We start from the raw sequence: 20063 nt of genomic DNA, 5'->3' as shown, positions 1-20063 counted from the left end.
ACCTAAAAGTTTTAACTTAGTTTAAACATGTAACTACCAACACAGATGAACTTTCATGATGGTTTAACCTTGCATTTGCATATTCTGATAGTGCCTCTCACCTTATGCACAAGGCAACGGTCTTACCCTGCATATTGTTACATTATCATCTGCTTGGACAGATCACTGGGCTAACTCTTGCAACATTCAATAATATTTTGATTTAATGCTGTTGCTGCAAACAACCACAGAAATTCATGAAGTTGTATCAATCTTCATGTTCTCTCACCAAATGAACAAGCAACAGTCTAACCCTGCTTTCATATCTTCTCAAAGTCACTCTCAAGAATCAAGAGTTCCTGCATTTTACAGGCCGGTTGTGCCAGTATGTGTTGTACAGTATGTTGTGTGTTTGTTTGTTTGTGTGTCCGTACCTTATAACAGGCCCAGTGTGCCAGGATGTGTGTGTTTGTTTGTTTGTTTGTGTGTCCGTACCTTATAACAGGCCCAGTGTGCCAGGATGTGTGTGTGTGTTTGTTTGTTTGTGTGTCCGTACCTTATAACACGCCCAGTGTGCCAGGATGTGTGTGTTTGTTTGTTTGTTTGTGTGTCCGTACCTTACAACAGGCCCAGTGAGCCAGGATGTGTGTGTGTGTGTGTGTGTTTGTTTGTTTGTTTGTGTGTCCGTACCTTATAACAGGCCCAGTGTGCCAGGATTTGTGTATGTTTGCTTGTGTGTCCGTACCTTATAACATGCCCAGTGAGCCAGGATGCGGCTCACCCCCTCAGCCTCCGGCATCTTGAGGTACTGACAGACCCTGATCGCCAGCGGGTACTGTCTTCTCAGAACCAGTCTGGGGAGGGGGGTGGAAACGTGCAAATTCTCAGTTGACAGAACTTTCATAAATCAGTGATTATTTTGAAATTTTTTATGTCAACTGTACATCTTGTTCACAAAGTGACCTAGTGTTGCGTTAACATAAGACTGTCTTCTCAGCACCAGTCTGGGGGAAAGAAACGTGCAGAATAATGTTCATTTTTTCACAAAGCAAGTCTTAGAGGGAAGAGAGAAAGGGGTCGACCCAACATGAACTACAATCAGACAATAACATAAAGAGTTACTGAATTAAAAAAAAAATTATGTACAGATTACACTTGCCTTCAAACTCATATAATGTCTGATAAGTCTGTCTCGTTCAGTTCATTTTGTATAAAAATATGGTTTGGATGTCTACCCTTCACGACAAGATTGCTGGTAACTTATACATTAAATAGACGGAATAAATCTAAAAGACATGATTTCTGTTACCTGTCAATCAGTACGGGCATGGACAGCTGCTCCAGTCTGAGGGAGAGTGTTAAGGAGGGGCGGGACATGTTTGTTAGTCTGGGTGTTAAAAATCACTTGTCTAGCCTTGGAGCCATACAATTCACTACTATACAGGGCACCTTACCCTAGCGGGCCAGTGTAAGGAGCACACTGTATGAAGAACCGAAATTCAATCATAATTTTCTTTGATAGGTCAAGAGACCTAGAAGCATCTTCTAAATTTCTTAACAATCCATCCACATTTCTAACTTGAGTTATTATGTAAGTTAAACGTTACCATACAACATACAAATGCTACAAACAAAAACATTTAACCTTCTAAAACGGTAGATAAAAGGTAAAACGGATATTTCTCACCCGATTGCCTATAGACCACATGGTCGGTGCACTATTACATGTATGTACAGCATGAGAACATTTACAGAGTGTGAATAAGAAGGATACTGAGCGCAGGACAGCGGTATCCCGATGGTGAAGTCCCGTACAGAGTTGAGCACTCGCAACGTCCGACACATCCGCACAAACGGCTCTGGGTTCATGTCGCTAAGGAAACACTTCCCAAACGACGCGGCCTGCAGAACGGAAAAATCAATCAATCAATCAATCAATCAATCAATCAATCAATCAATCAATCAATCAATCAATCAATCAATCAATCAAAAATGGTTCATTGCTAAAATCAAGAACATTGCAGCATAAAGCTGAATTACGTTCAAAGATGTACATCCTGTTTTAAAAACATTAACGACTGCACAATCTTGGAGTCACAATGTGGTAATAGAGTTACACGTTAAAAAAATATTTACAAACAGGAAGATTTGAAACATCTACAGAAACAGTCGAGTGTTATGTAAACACTTGTACCTAAATTTGTATCTGTATCTGAATCAGTATAGCTGGTATAACCACCCTTCGGCGTAACACACCAGCTTCTGTATCTGTATAGCCGGTATAACCACCCTTCGGCGTAACACACCAGCTTCTGTATCAGTATAGCCGGTATAACCACCCTTCGGCGTAACACACCAGCTTCTGTATCTGTATAGCCGGTATAACCGCCCTTCGGCATAACACACCAGCTTCTGTATCTGTATAGCCGGTATAACCGCCCTTCGGCATAACACACCGGCTTCACAGGCATGCGGTGCGGCAGCAGCTAGCTACACATGTATATCACACTGAACGATTTGTTACACTCAATCACATTCAATTGCAGGAGTTGTTCATGCATCTTGTACCTACAGATTGAAGACATATTCAGACACAGTCTGAGTGTTATCTAAAGGATAAGTACACTGTTTCTTTGTTTGTTTGTTTGTTTGTTTGTTTGTTTGTACGTACCCTGAGTAACATCCTCTGTGTGGTAGGTTCATGCTCACAGCCAGCTGCCTGGATACATGTTTGTTTGTTTGTTTGTTTATTTGTTTGTTTGTTTGTACGTACCCTGAGTAACATCCTCTGCGTGGTAGGTTCGTGCTCACATCCGGCTGCCTGGATACATGTTTGTTTGTTTGTTTGTTTGTTTGTTTGTTTATACGTACCCTGAGTAACATCCTCTGTGTGGTAGGTTCATGCTCACAGCCTGCTGCCTGGATACACTGGTCCACTGCCACTGTCAGCCGGTCCTGGATCATTCTGATGTACTCATCTGCCTTTGGACTCCCGTTCTGCAATGGACAGTGTTCAATCAGAATAAAATGTTATTGTCCAAACAGTACCCGTGCAGTCGCAGCCTTTATACAGCTGAATCGATGCAGGGTATCACATAATAATTAATACAAATCACAACATGGGTACAACTCTGATGTCTGAAAATGTCTGAAAATTAACCTTTTCCATGCTGCTTCAAAATCAATTCAAATCTGATGCTGAACACCTGCCTTAGCAGGCTGAAGGTTAATGCTACTAATGCACTGAAAATACAAGGCACTCGCCTAAGTTTAACCTTATAACTGCTTAAGTGCCTATGCGTGACAAAGGTGTACTAATTTGCCTTTGGACTTCCATTCTGCAAATCACAGTGTTATATTAACATTCTCCCTGCTGCCTCACGCCAAAATCAATTCAAACAGCTAAACAGCTGCCTTAGCACGCTGAAGCTTAATGTTACAAATGCACTGAAAATACATAGCACATGCCTAGGTGTTTAACCTTGTGACTCCACCGGACAAAGGTGTATTGAATACAAACGTAGGAGGAGGGTTAAACAATGGCTTCCAGCATTAAACCACACCTGTTCTTACACTCGGTGAGATTATAAATGACATACCTGGAACTCTCTCGAGGCTTCGTACAGCATCGCACCTGGCTCAATGGAGCCAATCTTAAACACACACTCCACAACACCTGAAGGAAAGGAGAAACAATAACAGGACTTAGATCCGCTAATAACATTTCATACCATTTTTAGAAACTGCAAGAAGTCACGAATCCACACAACAGTCAACATTGGAAGGCACTACAATCTAAAGCCATGTATCAGCATGACTATGATCATATTACAAATCAAATAGAAATGAAGAAACTGTCCTTTTCAATGCATCTTCCATCATTAGCTAACAAAAGCAAAGTTTCTGTCATTACTTCGTTTAGACAAAATCTTTATGTGTTACGTCAGTGAAGGTTAGACATCCAGGTAATACGATATGCCAAAAAGCAGTTACTCAAGCAACTGGATATGATTTTGGAAACGCTCAGACGTTTCAGGTAGCATCGACTAGCTTTTGTCAGTGACTGAGAGACCAGAGGAGAAATGCAGGTTTATAAGCACAATGTGCTACATAAGGAAAAAGTAAACTGTGCAGTTACTTACTTGGAACTTTATGCAGAAACTCGTGGCTGTAGTTACTGAGGATTCGAAGTCCGTCCAACTCTGGCACAAGATGCACTGTGCTGTCCACATTATACTTCACATAGTCCTTCCCTGGGCCTACCATCAACAGTATGTTCTCCCAGTAACCTACTATAGCACCTGTACCACACCTGCAGGACAAAGAACAGGTGTTTCAGGTGTTACAGGTGTACTGTACTGTCCACATTATACTTCACAATTCATGCAGTCCTACTTGGCCAACCATCAAAACTATGTTCTCCCACTATAGCTAGCACCTGAAGGAACAATGGACAGGTGCAAACTCACCTGTGCCACACCTTGCAGTCAAAGACACAGGTATCAACACACTTGTTTCAGTGTTTCTGTTACAGTCATTCAGGATAAAAAAAAGCTAGCTGAGTAACTGTTATGTTTCAGTTGTTTGTTGTTGTTTTGTTTTTCTCATACAGAATACTGACTGGGTACTCACCATGCCAGCTGCTTGGGTCTCTGTGGACATTTTGTGTCGAACTCGCAGTACGCTCTCTGTGTGGGAACAGGACAGTGACATAAAACTGTAACACTCCACTAAAGTACATGTACATGTACAAAACAGATATTACTGTAACAGTCACAGATAATTGTTTAAGTTGTCTTGTTTTGCAGTACACTCTGTGTGGGAAAAGGACACAAAACTGTAACACTCCACTACAGCTTAAAACAGATGTTACTGTAACAGTCATAGATCTAGTAATTGTCTTCGTTGTTGTTTTGCAGCACGATCTCTGTGTGGGAACAGAATACAGAACTGTAACACTAGTGGTAGCCACAACAGGACAAAACTTCCAAGTTAAACAGATGTTACTGTAACAGTTTAGGGTTAAAGGGGAGTTAGAATTAGACAACCTACTTCGAGGTCTGATGACCCGATCCACAGCAGCCCGGTGTTGGTGAACAGAGCCAGGTACTTGTTGTTGAACGACACGGCCATTTCTGTGTAAGCCTCCACCTGCTGACTCACAGGTGCCAACTGGGAACAAACAAATAAACAAACAAATAAACAAATATTTGGGAGTGCCAGCTGCAATAGTTTTGTTCTAATTCTGTGGTGCCCAAAGACATTGTGTGTAGACATCTCAAACTTGTTGACAGAACTGCCGTGGTCCAACAATAATTCATTGGTACTAGCACACCTGTACATGTATACAGCATGTATCAGGTACACATCTGTTTCAGCAGGTGCAACATGAGGTACAGGTACACACCTGTCGTGAGTACTGCCCGCCGTGGTCGAGCAGGTACAGGTCGTTCTCCCGAGCCAGCAGGACTCGCGACTGTCTGTCCTGGGAGATCACTACCCAGCTGCTGGGAGGGGCGTCCAGACCTGCAGTAACACAGGAAAACTCACTACAGTCTGCCATGTCATATCAACACTATAATTATAATAACAGTAAACCACAACATGACAACAGCTTCAAGCCAGAAGGACCTTCATCAAGCTGCTGGGAGGGGCGTCCAGACCTGCACATCACAGGGCAAAAACAACGCACTAGATTCCCCCATGCCACATCAACAGTAAATCACGACATACCATATAAAATACATTGTCTGAACCTGACCTCCCCTGTTCCCTCAAAATTGGCATGCAGGCCAATTTAATCTTCTCATAGTTACATACAAGGTCAAACCAACAAACAGCAGTTCTACTCTCCAGGGGTCCCCCACCAATGTTACGGCTATTATGGGTCTCTCACCAATATTTTGGGACTTCTAAATTCCACTGAAACCTCCCAAATGTTACACCAGGGGTCTCCCACCAGTGTTACACCTGAGGTCTCCCACCAGTGTTACTGTAGGATCTCCCACGGGAGTTCCTGTACCTGGCACGTCGGCCATCCTGCGGATGCGCGGCTCGTCCACGTTATTGACCATGAAGATGCGATAAGAGCTGGTCATCACGGCCAGACCGGTCCCCTGGTGGCTGTTAAAGATCCGACAGTCTCGAACCTTCATCTCCTTCGCTTCCTGACAAGGGAATAAACAAAAACAGAACTTGAAATCGCCAAATACAACTAGAAAGGTAACATATGCAAAGCAAATGCATCATGTTTACCTTCACATGGCCCAGCTTAACCAACTACTCACACTCATATAGATGGTGACCATGCAGCCCCTCTTCAACTCACTTGCAACCCAACACCAGTTACCATGGTGACTCACCGTGCACAAGCTCCTCGCTACACGTCCCGCACAAACAAACAAACAAACAGGGTACTCACGGTGCCCATGCTGAAGGTGCGTTTGAACTGGCCGAAGATGTCGTACACGAGCACACTGCCATCCTCCTGCACACACAGTAGCTCCTCGCTACACGACCAGCCCAGGTGGATCACATGACCGCTGTTCCACTGCACAAATAAGGTCAAAGTTCATGGGTCACATACCCGCTGCTCCACTGCACAAATAAGGTCAAAGTTCATGGGTCACATGGTCACTGTTCCACTGCACAAATAAGGAAGGTCATAGTTCATGGGTCAGGCAGCCAATGTTCTGCAGAAATAAGGAAGGTCAAAGTTCATATGTATCACATGACCTCTGTTCTACCTCACAAATAAGGTCAAAATTTACAGGTGTCACATGACCACTGTTTCACCGCACAACTAATGAAGTGCAAAGTTCACATGGTGTTTGTTTCGTTTCTCCCTCCTAGTACCCGCACCCCCCTAACGCCTCCCCCTAACATCGCGATACCCCCCTGCTCACCCGTATGGAAGATATCTCCCTGCCAGAGGAAGTGTAGATGTAGATGACCGGTCTGATGCTCCCCTGGACCCGCACCAGTTTCGTCTCGTCCCGGATCAGTGCGACCGGACCGCCGTATGGAGCCGCTGCCACCACAAACTTGTCCAGGTCAATGTCCCGCCAGCCCAGCGTGTAGATCTCCTGCTTCCTGTCGTCAACACATACGGTGGTGCTTTTCCCTTGGTTCATGATGGTTAACTCTCTTGTACAAGTGTACTAGTACATTATTGTGAACGCCTTGGCTATATACACACCGGGTGTGTATATAAAAGACAAATAGATTTTATATACACACCGGGTGTGTATATAAAAGACAAATAGATTTTATATACACACCGGGTGTGTATATAGCCACGTTCTATTGTGAATAACCCCTCCCAAGGACTTGCCCCTCCCCTTATGTTAGTACATACACAGGATCATGTGACGTGACTTTTTTCCATTGGTGTGTTTTTCACCTCTAACAATATAACAAGACGTTATAAAGAAAACTGTTACATACAAAACACGTTCATGACATCTCTAATATATAAAGTTATTTCTTTAGTACTGCATGACGTTGATATTATTAATTTTCTTTCATAAAACGCGAGCGAGGCGAGGCCTGTGTTTAGAAGGGTCGGCCTGTTTACTTTTCAGGACGTTGTACACACCTTAACAATACTTTTTTCCTCAACAAAACGACATCACCAGCCCAAACCCAAATCTTCCCAGCAAGCTAACATATTCCTCCGTAAGTTCTGATGCAGTTCGTAGCCGTACCGGGGTCGTGTAAAACGTACTGACCTGTAGAAAACTTGCCCCAGCGGGTTCCAATCGCCTGTAACGTGCGCCATCTTGCTTCCTCATCCGCTACGGGTCAAAGGTCATTGCGTTTCACACCTGATTACCCACACGGTGTGCCGTACGTCGGCGTGTAGCTGTTCTGGTAGTTTACACTTACGAAATGTGTAGTGTAGTGTGCGTTAACGTTCTGCTGAAGTCATATACCTTCAAATTGTTCTTAACATACGTTTTGTTGTGAGAAATTTATTTCATTTTTCACACTAAAATTATTTTCCTTTTCAACAACCTATATTATCCAATAAGCAACCTCTCATTTGTGAGGGTCTGCATGGGGGGGTCCTGGCAACGGTTAACGGTAAATTCAGCAGGACCGATAACGCTTAACGGTAAATTCAGGACGTCGACAACGCTTAACGGTAAATTGACAGCTATTTTTTCGAGCTGCACTGGATTTGGTATCTCGCTTTGTGAGAAAAGGTGATCACAGACAAAATAACGTATACCTTACATGTAATGAAGCACGCATTAAAGGTATGTGTTCCCTGTGTTTCCCACCTGCCCTGCCGGTCCCCGAGTCCGTCCACAAATAAAGGGGAGTCCGAGTTGACGTCGGCCAGGGCTCTACCCGGCTTGACTTTTTTTCTGTCCGCCCAGTTTTACCGATGGATTTTGAGAGGAGAACTCCAAAGGCGCTCGCAATCTGAGGGGGTCCGGGGGATGCTCCCCGGGAAATTTAGGATTTTTAAGCCTTCAAAAACGCAATTTCCAGCATTTTGAGAGGCTAATCATGGTGTTGAGAGTGTTTGTCGCTCCTTCTGATGTTTTCATATTTTTACTCAAGGTTTTTGTTAATTTTGTCTGTCAAGGTTGATGGATTTGTTAAAAAATTCAGTAACTCTCCGCAAAGACGGAAAACTGGTGCTGGCTAGAGCCGAATCGACCAAGCGCAGAAGCGCGAGTCGAGCGCCAAATGCGCGACCAATATAGGGGGGTCCGGGGGCATTCTCCCCCGGGAAATTTTGTACTTTTAAACCTTCAATGAAGCATTTTCCTGCACTTTGAAAGGCAAAATTAGGCGTAACGAAGAATTATTCAATTGCGCTTAACGTTGAATTTAGGATGACAAATAACGTTTTACGTTGAATTAAAACGACCCATAACGCTTCACGATGAATATACCGATAACGCTTAACGTTGAATTAGAGCGGGCCGGCAACGATTAACGGTGAATTGAAATAGCCCATAACGGTTAACGAAAAAGGGCATGCAGGCCCTCATTTGTGCATGTGAACATTTTTAAATAAACCTTTACCTTCAGAATGGCCCTTGAGTGTTTACCAGGCTTACGTAAATACAAATGGTTTGTTTCCTTCTGTACAATTCTTTTAATTGTATCATAACTTACGAACTTTTGATTTTTAGTTAAATTGTTGCAACTTGCAATGTTTGCTTTTTCCTGGGTTGTTGTTTCTTTCATACACACACTATTAGCTAATGGTAAATTTTACAAAAGCAATACAGAACCATTCATCGATAACATTTGGTATAATCTTTATTGATAGCATAAGTACTATCAGACATTTGACAAAGAAACACAAGTATTAAACTTAACAATCTGTGGACAAACTAGTACACTAGTACAGCTATAACAGCCTTACTTTGCAATACACCTTTTCATAACATATTCTGACATGATCGAGACTGAAAATTTTATTTTCAATGACAAAAACCTGGTCACAAATCAACAAAGGAGGATAAATAAAATAAAAGTTCCTGAATCCTTCAATCACCAGGTATCCAACAAAAAAATCATCTGACAACATGGAATATTATACTTCAGAAAAACATAAAATATACTAAAAGTCAACAATTTTCCTCCAGAGTAAAATAAATATCAGTTGGAGTAAATCGTGAATAAAAAATGTCTGTATTTGAATGAAATTTCGGCTGCCTTTTGAGGTGTATACTCTTCTTCACCTCACTGAACTACATGTACATTATACAGAAAATCCTGTAGACTACATTAATAAAGGTATAAAATGATCAATAATTGTTATCAATAATACTTCTAAACTACAAAGGTAAATAATGAACTATGATATAGGTTATATCAATAATATATATTGGTCTTTATAATCTACAAAAAGAACACAAGGAGGAATTTATCCTCATCTCTGCTCTCATTGGCTGTAACCAATGGCAACCACTGTGAGTCGGCACCTCGTGATTGGCTCCCCAGAGTTATGACATTCTGTTTTCCTAAGTGTTAGGGCATTACCATGGTAACCTGAAGCGTTGGTTAACTGTTGCCGGGGTAACAAGAACAGTGACAGAACCCAGGGCTCCCATTGGTTGATGCTGTTGGCCTGAATCGGCTGCCCTGATTGGCTCCCAGCCTCCTCATAACTGTATTTGGTCCTTTCTTCCTAATAAGGACATGTCGGAGGTTACTGGAGGTCGTTCACTCCCAGGATTTGGGTTTGGAGATGGTCCGGCGCAGCGTGTACCTGACCTGGGAACTGTGTGAGCCCTGTGACCTGCTGAGAGCCGGGCTGTGATTGGCTGTGTGGTTGCCGGGCGTCGGCTCTGTGGGAGGCTGTTGCTGGTCTGGCCCCACCTCTGGTCTGACACTGTTGGTACAGAGTAAATGTTTGTTACAACAGTTCCCATATACAGCACCCATTTGTACTTTATCTAAAGAGACAATACAGTGGGGAAACAGCAGATGTTGTGCTACACACATTATAAAAAGTATAGCACAACTCTTAGCAGTATATACTAAGTACAATCAACACCTAAAAAACATTTTTGTACGAGAAAGACTTGGTCGAGAAATCTACACAATAACTCGTATGCTGGTAGCCTGCAGCTGGTAAAAAAAATTGATAGTTTGTTTTGTAAGATTCCACTTACAGGGCCATGACCTGTGGATCTGTCTCACACCGGTGTTGAGGGTCTGTCTCACACTGGTGTTGTGGGTCAGTCTCACACCGGTGTTGCGCCTCCAGAGCTTCCTTTACTCTCAGCAGCGTCTCGTAGTTCCTCCTGCCGTGGATCTGGGGAAAAACAACAACAAAATAAACAAACAATCGGGGCAAAACATGGTACAAAATAATCAAATAAACAATTGGGGCAAAACATGGTACAAAATAATCAAATAAACAATCTGAGGGCAAAACATGGTACAAAATAAACAAATAAACAATCTGAGGGCAAAACATGGTACAAAATAATCAAATGAACAATCTGAGGGCAAAACATGGTACAAAATAATCAAATAACAATCTGAGGAAAACATGGTAGAAAATAGCCAACACACAATCCGGGGAAATTAAGGGACAAGATACACAAGAAACAAGGGCAATATAAACATATAATATGTAATGCAGGAGAAAGTAACCAACACACAATCCGGAGACAAAATACCCAAGAAACAAAATAAACATGGAAGTTTTTATGATGAATCAGGCATAATAAAACAAAATCAAGCCAGAACTCAAGTTCCTGAACATTCAAATTTTCAGCTGAAGTCATTTGTACCTGTCTGTAAGTTTTTGACCTTTCTGTTCTCCACTAGACACAATTTTGTTTATTTGTTTGTTTGTTTGTTTGTTTGTGAGCTCTCACCTGCCAGTTTACTGTGAAGACTTTACCACCTTGTGTTATGACAGAGCACAAGATAAACACACAATTTCATTTGTTTGTTTGTTTATTTGTGAGTTCTCACCTGCCAGTTTACTGTGAAGACTTCCCCGTCTTGTGTGGTGCTGCTGCTGGTCACGCTGGACTTCTTACGCTTCTTTTGAGACGTCTTGGAGTCTGGGAGGGTTCAGGTAAGTCAGAATTAAGGCATGTCAGAATTAAGGCAAGTCAGAATTTGGGCATCAAGTCAAGTTAGTGTAAAATACATGTGGAATGGAACCCTGACCATCTCAACATCAAAGCTGCTGTTTGGTGTTTCCTCGGGACTATCTTTCCTAATCCTAAGCATTATATATGTCGAAAGGTTATTGTGTGGCAGTTGCTATTTTATATTGTTGTATTGTTGTACTGTATTACGTGATGGACCACTGGAAGAATAGCTAAGCTAAATGCTAAAGCTAAACGTGGATCCAAATTCCAATTTAATTCAAACCCTGTCTGTACATGTAGTTGCCAGTTGGACTATTTTTAAGTCTCTTGACAAATCCACCAACCAGCTGATAATAAGGCCACACGGCAAATCCGAGAAACAACAAATTAAATTGGTGTGGCCTAAGACTAGTAAGAGTCATTTATGTACCTGTGATGGGCCGTTTCTTAGATCCAGGTGCGGGCTGCGGAAGGAGTCCCTCCTCGTCTTGTTCCCGGTCTCGCCCCGGGCAGGAGCAGATCTTAATCTTCACGGCCTGACGACCCAAGACGCTGCCGCTGGGGGGAAAAAGGAAAGGAGTCAGGAATAGAGAAATCTACAAGCCAAGCACATGTACAGGGTTTTTTTCTAAACAGGGGAATAAGGGCACTGCTCCCTCATGTAACCAACCAGCTCCCTCATATCAATTCTCAGATTGAACCCTAAGTGGCTACTTACATACCATTTAGTCTCTCTCAAAATGATCTTTTTCCAGTGCAAACTGCAGAAGGCCAACCCGCTAGACAGAAGCAGCTGGAGAGCAGCTATTAGACCCAAACGACACCCCACGACGTCCAACCCTTGCATGACGGGGAACAACGGACGCTAAGCCGAGCAGTGAGTGTGAGTGAGTGTACCACAAAGGCAATGTTAAGGAATCACAGATACACAACATCATACATGCACGGTACCCCCACACACACACACGCACACACTCACACGCTGAGACACCCCCATACAGTTGACCCCCCCTTACCTGCACTCCAGTGTAAAGACGACTGCCATGCTGCGGCAGAGACCCCCCTACAGGAGACCCCTACAGCAGACCCCCCCACAGTAGAACCCCCCTTACCTGCAGTCCTCCAGTGTAAAGACGACCGCCATGCTGCGTCGATTCAGACACGTGCTGCGGCACATGAACTTGTACAGGATGGTGGACCACTCCGTACCCGCTGTAAATAAACACACAAACAAACAAACTACAGAGGCAGATATTTGCTCAGGAGCAAGTATAGCATATTTCAGTCCATACTCTCATTTCAAAACAGACTGTTCCAATACTGTTCCAGCTGTAAGCAAACAAACAGAATGATGATAAATAATAAGTCAGTGCTGATACAAGACGACAACAGAGTGACTCGCCATCAAGGGACCCTGACGTCACCTTTGTTAAGACTAAAACAAACAAACAAACATAAAAACCAACCTTGCGGATGTTCGTAGGGGATGATGACCGAGTGCCTCCCTGTGCTGGGGTCCTGCCGGTACTCGACAGCCTTCCCCCGGCAGTGCAGGAAGTGTGCGGGCGGGTCCGAGTTGTTGAAGTCGTTTTCGCGGTGCGTTGCGCAGCGCTTGACGGGCATCCCGATGTGCTCGTGTTTCAGGTACACCGCCATGGCGCGGATTATACACCCCGCGGGAGGGGGGCGCACCGTCTTGAAGTTGAAGGGACAAATCTGGAAACGGGAGAGAATGTCTATTAAGTACAACAACTGGAGAGGGGAGAAAAGTCTTAATTCTTAAATACAACAACTGAGGGGAGAGACAATGTTAAATACAACACTGTAGAACGGAAAGTCTTAATTCTTAAGTACAACATCTGAAGTTAAAGTGAAAGATCTGGAGACGGAGAGAATGTCTTGAACTATAACAACTGTAGAGGGGAGAGAAGAACAATAACTGGTGACAAAGTTTTCATTTTTAAGTACAACCGCTGGAAAGTAGAGGGAAAGTCTTAAAATTATGTACAACAACTAGAGAGGGGAGAAATTCTTATTTCTTGAGTACAACCACTTCTTGAGATGAGTTATAATGTCAGAACACACTTTACAGAAATTGTGCAGTTCTGTTTCCCTCTGTCAAATAAGTCTGTCTCAAAACATTTTCTTAGAAGGAGACTTTGTGACTTCCTAACATCTCTAACTTAAGATTAAGAACATAAGTGACCAGATCAGAAAGCTTCACCTTGTTGAAGTCAGCGTAGAGCATCTTGCATGGTTCAGACCAGGTCCAGGCCAGCTTCTTGGACTTGGGTTTGAGGGTCTGCGGGGGGAACCCCACCTGGAAGCTGTACGGTCCGGGGTACACCGTGGTGGACGGGACGTCCGAGGAGGTCGCCGATGGGCCAGAGGTCACGCTGGAGGTCACCTGCGGGGACTGGAGTGGGCGGGAAAACTGTAAGGAAAACTGTCGGACGTTTCAAGTAGCAGCCACTACTATTTGTCAGCGATCATTGGTTTGGTTGTTTGTGGGGTCGTGTGGCATAACTGTGCTCGACTCGGAACCAAGAGGTCCCGGGTTCGAGTCCTGACATGCCACCGATCTTGTGCCCTTGGGAAAGGCACTTTACACAACTTTCCTCACTTAACTCAAGTGGAAATGAGTATGTGTGGGACACGAGACCATCAATAGCTGCCTGTGTCCAACGTGTATTGTACCAATTCCAATAAATCGAATGTTCTAACTAGCAAACAATCTCCTAAATAAAGATTTGTACCGTCATTCTGCTAAACAAATAGATAAACAATCTCCCACACGTACCCTGTCCTGTGCCTCCATCCCCGGTGTTGCTGTGTCCTGTTCTGACTGGTCCTGTACGGCACAAATGTTTTTCATAAGTGTTCTGGATACGACATTCTACATTATTGATTATTCACATTTCTTTGCTTAAATAGGTTTCAAAAGACTCGATGCCACTAGCTGAATGAATATGCAAGAACTGTCACAGTGAAAAAATAGGTGAATACATAAAAGTTTGCTTTCATTTTAGAAAAGATACAGAAACTCCTGATCAGCCCAATGTGATTGTAATGAGATATCACAGACTTATATTAGGACTTCAACCATGTAACCTGTATCTTGCTATTTTGCAGGGTTGGACAAGTCCCATTGCCCACTTGCCCATGCATAGAAATATTTTGGGCAAGTGAAAAGTTGGTCCGGGCAAGTGGAAATGACCATGTTCTTGCCCGATAGGACAAGTGGATTTTTGAAAACTTGTCCAACCCTGAAAATCTGCCTTTTTTCCCATGGCCTCCATGAAAGTGATTGATATAATCTGCTCCTGAATAAACAAACAAATAAACAAATAAACAAAACAAACTTACGGAATGCTGGCTGTAACTGTGGTCGTTACTGACGTTCCGAACATTCCCTTCCATCTGCTGGAAAAACTCTCCCATGTCACTGGAAAAGGGAAGCAGGCTGCCTTCATACGGATGGACACTACGGAATTAACAAACCAACATTTAACTACGGAATTAAGCACAACATTTAACTACGGAATTAAGCACAAACAACCCAGCATTTAACTACGGAATTAAGCACAAACCAACATTTAACTACGGAATTAAGCACAACATTTAACTACGGAATTAAGCACAACATTTAACTACGGAATTAAGCACAAACCAGCCAATATTTAACTAACAATTCAATCTCTTACAAAATCTTTAACAGAGAGAAATCAATTCAATTTCTTACATATACATTTAACCAACAATTTAATCTCTTACAAAACCTTCTACCAACAATTAAATTCCTTACAAAACCTTTAACATGAGAATCCAACAGTATAGAACCCTTAACATGGAATCAACTGTATAGGCTACAAATGTCAGGGTAACTTTAATTTGTGACTCAGAATCTGAAAGTTCTGGGTTGGGATTCCTGGCAGGCCCCATTTTTGTGCCCTCAGCAAAGAAATTCGTATACCTACTAACGTATTTCCCTCTCCCCAAAATCCTAGCACCTCTCCCAAAATGTTCAAATTTAGGGTTTTTATGAATTTTTATCAACCGACCAGGGAGCACCTCTCCCCTCAGAATTTATGGGGAGGCTCCTGAAATGAAAATATAACTTTGGCCTCTCGACTGGGGTGTAAAGCCAGCGGAACTTACCCGAAGTCCGCCTCAGTTATCGTGTCGTTCCACAGCTGAGCGAAGGTCGTCGGTGTGTCAGTGTCAAGGTCAGGGAAGGGCAGGGAATCCTCCATGGTGAATCTGAAACAAGCAGAAGGCATTTCTAAAATTTTCTATTCATTCAAATTTCAGACATGTAGCTTGGAACAAGCTGTTTTTCCAGGCCACACAACTGACACGATCAGTAGAGACTTAACATAGATTAGGAAACACAAAGAACAATACTATCAACTAAAAAGAATTATAATCTTTTAGATAACACTTCATAATGTAACCTTACACAGACGTTATATTATGAAGTGCAAATGTTGTGAGGTGAAATGCCTGGTCTTTTCAACTGAACTGTGGACCAAGTCCAAACAACTGCAGTCATTTCCAGAATAACACAGCTAAACAACAACATTTGGGTTTCAAACTCAGAACCATTCAATCCACAAGCAGAGAAAATACTTATGTTTCCAGCTGAGCTAGTCCTGACCATACCACCACTAACGTTACTACATGTAACCTTAGTACAACAACAGTTCTTCCCCCACCTGCACAAGCCATGTTTCCAAGTTCAACTGTCATGTCTTCCTGTCTTGGCTAAAACTTAAGAAACCCCTGCTACTCCCCTACACCACAGGTAAAGTCTGTGAAAGACACAGGATTGACAGGAACCCAAAGCACTACTAGTTACCTGGACATTATGCCCCAGAGAGGGTTTTGATCCAGTAAATTTTATAAGACTAAGACAAGTAAACATAATTTACTACAACGTTCTTCCCCACCTGCACAAGCCATCATGGTTCCTTCTGTCATGCCTTCCCGTCTGGGCTTAATGTTAAGAAAACCCGTACAGGTGTGTAAGTATGTGTAAGACACAGGAACAAGTCCGGACATGTCTCCTGACGCTTCTTGTTTTCCAAAGAAAGGGGAATCCCCTGGTGTGACGTCACACCACGAGGGGCCGGCGAAAATTACCACAAGAAAGGGAGGATCTGTTCCCTAATTAAGCACTAATCAGGACAATTACGCTAATGAACTATCGGAAATCGGGCCCGCTTGATGAACTGAGAGCGTAACTTTGTTCTAATGCAGGAAAAAGCGTTGAACAGGAACTACAGAAGGTCTAAACGAGACGATTTTATTTCGCCCCCCTCCCACAGACGTTGCCCCTACGTCGGCAGAATTTTCCATTTTAATTCTGTCCTAAATGAGCCATTTCTAAACTTGGCTGGTGAGTCAATCTTAGCCAAAACAGTCCGAAAGGACAAAAACTACGTCCAACTCGTCTGAATCATCACAATCAAACAATATGGCACGAAAAATTGACCCACTTGGCACAAAGAGAGCAGACCATGTGCTGTTGTCCAAAGGAATGCATGCACCAACCGATCAGGTTATAAGACGATCTTTACTTTAAGTTTCCCTCAAAAATCGCTCACAGAAATGTCTCCTTAGAATCCTACAATCTTTAAGTAGGTTTACAAGAAAAATGGACGCAATACGTCACCTGTAAGCGGACGTAATACTGGAATTTCCAACTGCTTTCCGGTCGCACACCCACCTTACAACAGATCGTGCAATACACACCGCATGGCGCGGAAGTGACTCGGCCGCTTCACAAACAGGGTGAAAAATCCCTCCGCGATAACAAAACGAGCCAGTTTCTATATAATCTACACACTTTTGAAAGGTAGAAAATAACGTGAAATAATATATGTAAAATCTATTTCCTACTAAGTGCAAGAAATCTGTTAGAAGGGCACGGCAGAAGGCTGTCATTTACCACAGGTCTTGCACAATAAGAAAGTAGTTACAGTGTGTGAAGCGGCGGAGAGATAAGACTGCAGTTTAGGATAAAGTCGCCAGAGGGTGTGAAGGTACGGCGGTGTCACACAGGCATACCACATACTACAGGTGAGTCATTTACCTGCACGTACAAATACACGGATGCCGCTTTGCGGCCCTTTCTGTTAATGCAGGTAATAATGGAGGGATACAGTATTAGATAGAGTAACCAATCTGCCATTGTTTATCTATTGTTGTCCACTGATACACGTTCCATGTAGGAATGCCAGAGAGGCTGACCTGTTCTGGATATAACGTATATAGGTCTTTGTTCTATCCCAAATGGTTCTCGGGCAAAAGCACCAGTTATGAGTTGTGGACAAATCTTTATTTCTCCCATGTCGGGAGGGCCATGGTCACTTCCGGGTCCGAATCCCGCAGAAGATCGCAGATATTTACACCAAAACAAAACAGTTTCCACAAACCGAACTAGTTTTAGTTAGTCAACAAGCCGGTCGAACTCCCGCGCTACGTGCAGGATTCTAAGTTGTACGGTTGCCGGAAAACTTGCGGATTTCGCGAGTCGCTGTATATTAAACCACAAGCTCTGCCCGGAACCCTGGGCGTGCATCATTATAATTACTGAGGGTCTGCATGGATTTTTCCGTGAGGTGCAGTGAGCAGTTTTAATCGTAGCCGGCCGCTTAAGTTCCTTCTTAAGCGTTGTCAGGAAATTCTTGTGAAGCGTAACTGGACGTTTTTTTCTATTCCGCGTAACACGTTGTTAGTTAATCCTTAAGTCATCGTTAACCGTTAATTAAAAATTCTTCGCATTGCCCCCAAATCAACAGAGTTTGCAAACTAGTTTCTACCACGTACCCATTAGGCCATGTTGATTTGATTATATGGATGACATCCTCCGGGAGCCCAAAACTGATGCGCGCGTGCGAATAAAAAAAAAAATTTGCAAAAAAAAAAGTTCTTTTCATTATGAAATCTACGTGGTCATGAGGGTTGAACAAATGGCAAAGAATATGGTTTGGCGAATAATCTAGTCTTCAAGTTCATTTCTTTACAATTTCGTCTTTATTGGTATAGTTTTTATTAATCTTTTTGTAACTTATGGTATATTTTTGCTCATTTTGCAACTGTTTTGTACGATTTAAAGTATGGTTGAAAACTTTTTTTTTTGGAAACGGCCGAAAATTCATGCGCGCGCGGATGTCATCCATATAATCAAATCAACATGACTTTAGTACAAAAGAACATTCAAATGAAGTATTTGCACAGAATGACTTAATTTAACGTTTACCATTCTGGTCCCTCCTGAAGTCAGGATCCCCCCATGAAGACCCTCAGTACCGTTTGCCGTTTGTTAATTAGCATGATTGGCGACACCTGAAAAACGGAATGTACCATTTCTGCCTGTAAGGGTCCCATCCGGGACAAGACCAATTTGGGATGGAACAAAGATTTTCGAGGTCAGAATGTCGACTAGATAGAACGTACAAAAAAAAAAGATTGAACAAAAAAAGAATGACGACCGAAAATTAAGAATCATTATCTTTTAATACAAAAGTCTGTCCTTCCTCTGCAACCCCAATAGTGATGTCCCACGGAAACATATTGCAATGCTATAACTTCAGTTGAGAAATATTATATACCTATTGTTTCTGATTATCAACGCCTTCCTATGTTTATAAAAGCATTACCACATAAGGTACCTACAGAGTGGAATATATCGTATATCTGACTAAAGTAGCATCTATCAGGCTTCGGGAGGCGGCCGGAAAGAGTAGAAATCGGCCAAATAGAGAGATGACATGCCAGGGGAGTTTGTCTGCTGGGAGAGAACATTTTTAGGGTGAGGCAAAATGTTCTCTCCAGCAGACAAACTCCCCTGGCATGTCATCTCTCTATTTGGCCGATTTCTACTCTTTTCGACCGCCTCCCGAAGCCTGGTAGAGGCTAGACTACAGGACATACATGATATAAGTACCAAAAGGCCAGTGAGTTTTGAAGTGGGTTTTGTGTTGTTTTTAAAGTCGAATGACAAACTTGACGGTTAACATGCACGTGAAACATAATAGTTGATCCACTCTAAAATCCCTGACCTGGTATTTTAAATATCATAGAAGTCTTTTTTGGCTACGCCACAGGGGCGTGGCCGGCAGTCCAGACTGTAGTCTTTATTTTGGCGACACCACCGAGACGACCCTTCACGTTACCCTGTTGTACCCAGAACCGTGCTTTATCCAGAACCATGCTCAGGTACGGATTTGGATAGCCCGCGCCTATCTATCTCTGTGCCGCAATGGGTGAGATTTAGGTTCTCGATAGTCTGGATATCCAAGAACGTAGGTTTGCCCCATACAGGGTTTTGGATGCGCGTGGACTATCCAGAACTGTGTGTGAGTAGTTCTGGATAAAGCACGGTTCTGGATACAACACGGTTCTGGATAAAGCACGGTTCTGGATAAAGCACGGTTCTGGATACAATATGGCCGGCTTGGCGCTATGCTGCACGCCCTGTCCGTGCTATAGGGTTTT

At 42.9% G+C, this 20063-nt stretch overlaps 2 protein-coding genes across 7 annotated transcripts in view; both read right to left on the bottom strand.

Annotated features, from left to right (window-relative positions):
- LOC109466945 (vacuolar protein sorting-associated protein 16 homolog) overlaps nucleotides 1-7788 on the bottom strand; it is a 14103-nt gene extending 6315 nt beyond the window's left edge. For all 4 annotated transcript variants that reach the window (XM_019764818.1, XM_019764819.1, XM_019764820.1 and 1 more), the window contains exons 1-13: nucleotides 7710-7788; nucleotides 6885-7071; nucleotides 6401-6529; nucleotides 6002-6146; nucleotides 5387-5505; nucleotides 5032-5151; nucleotides 4612-4667; nucleotides 4122-4291; nucleotides 3579-3655; nucleotides 2851-2976; nucleotides 1754-1881; nucleotides 1289-1324; nucleotides 725-833 (exon numbers count right to left, since the gene is read on the bottom strand). In XM_019764818.1, the coding sequence (XP_019620377.1) occupies nucleotides 725-833; nucleotides 1289-1324; nucleotides 1754-1881; nucleotides 2851-2976; nucleotides 3579-3655; nucleotides 4122-4291; nucleotides 4612-4667; nucleotides 5032-5151; nucleotides 5387-5505; nucleotides 6002-6146; nucleotides 6401-6529; nucleotides 6885-7071; nucleotides 7710-7759 (1452 nt within the window). In that variant the 5' untranslated portion in view covers nucleotides 7760-7788. The remainder of the gene's footprint in view (nucleotides 1-724; nucleotides 834-1288; nucleotides 1325-1753; nucleotides 1882-2850; nucleotides 2977-3578; nucleotides 3656-4121; nucleotides 4292-4611; nucleotides 4668-5031; nucleotides 5152-5386; nucleotides 5506-6001; nucleotides 6147-6400; nucleotides 6530-6884; nucleotides 7072-7709) is intronic.
- A 1896-nt stretch (nucleotides 7789-9684) lies between these two features.
- On the bottom strand, nucleotides 9685-17334 carry LOC109466948 (cellular tumor antigen p53-like). Of its 3 annotated transcripts, none has more exons than XM_019764826.1 (11): nucleotides 17236-17334; nucleotides 15720-15821; nucleotides 14928-15045; nucleotides 14362-14412; nucleotides 13786-13977; nucleotides 13028-13277; nucleotides 12674-12773; nucleotides 11992-12119; nucleotides 11437-11528; nucleotides 10623-10765; nucleotides 9685-10339 (listed from the first exon to the last, which is right to left on the bottom strand). In XM_019764826.1, exons 2-11 carry the CDS (start codon nucleotides 15812-15814, stop codon nucleotides 10171-10173), a joined length of 1338 nt encoding a protein of 445 aa, XP_019620385.1. In that variant the 5' UTR covers nucleotides 15815-15821; nucleotides 17236-17334; the 3' UTR covers nucleotides 9685-10170. The 3 variants fall into 3 exon arrangements, with proteins under 3 accessions (XP_019620385.1, XP_019620387.1, XP_019620386.1); XM_019764828.1 differs by having other exon boundaries at nucleotides 14928-15006; XM_019764827.1 differs by lacking the exon at nucleotides 17236-17334 and adding an exon at nucleotides 16511-16588.
- Nucleotides 17335-20063: the final 2729 nt, after the last annotated feature.

This window comes from Branchiostoma belcheri, unplaced genomic scaffold (assembly GCF_001625305.1).
Source record: "Branchiostoma belcheri isolate BF01 breed outbred unplaced genomic scaffold, Haploidv18h27 scaffold172, whole genome shotgun sequence".
NCBI lineage: Eukaryota > Metazoa > Chordata > Leptocardii > Amphioxiformes > Branchiostomatidae > Branchiostoma > Branchiostoma belcheri.
The sequence above is the reverse complement of the archived record's forward strand: the minus strand, read 5'-3'. Positions and strand labels throughout refer to the sequence as shown.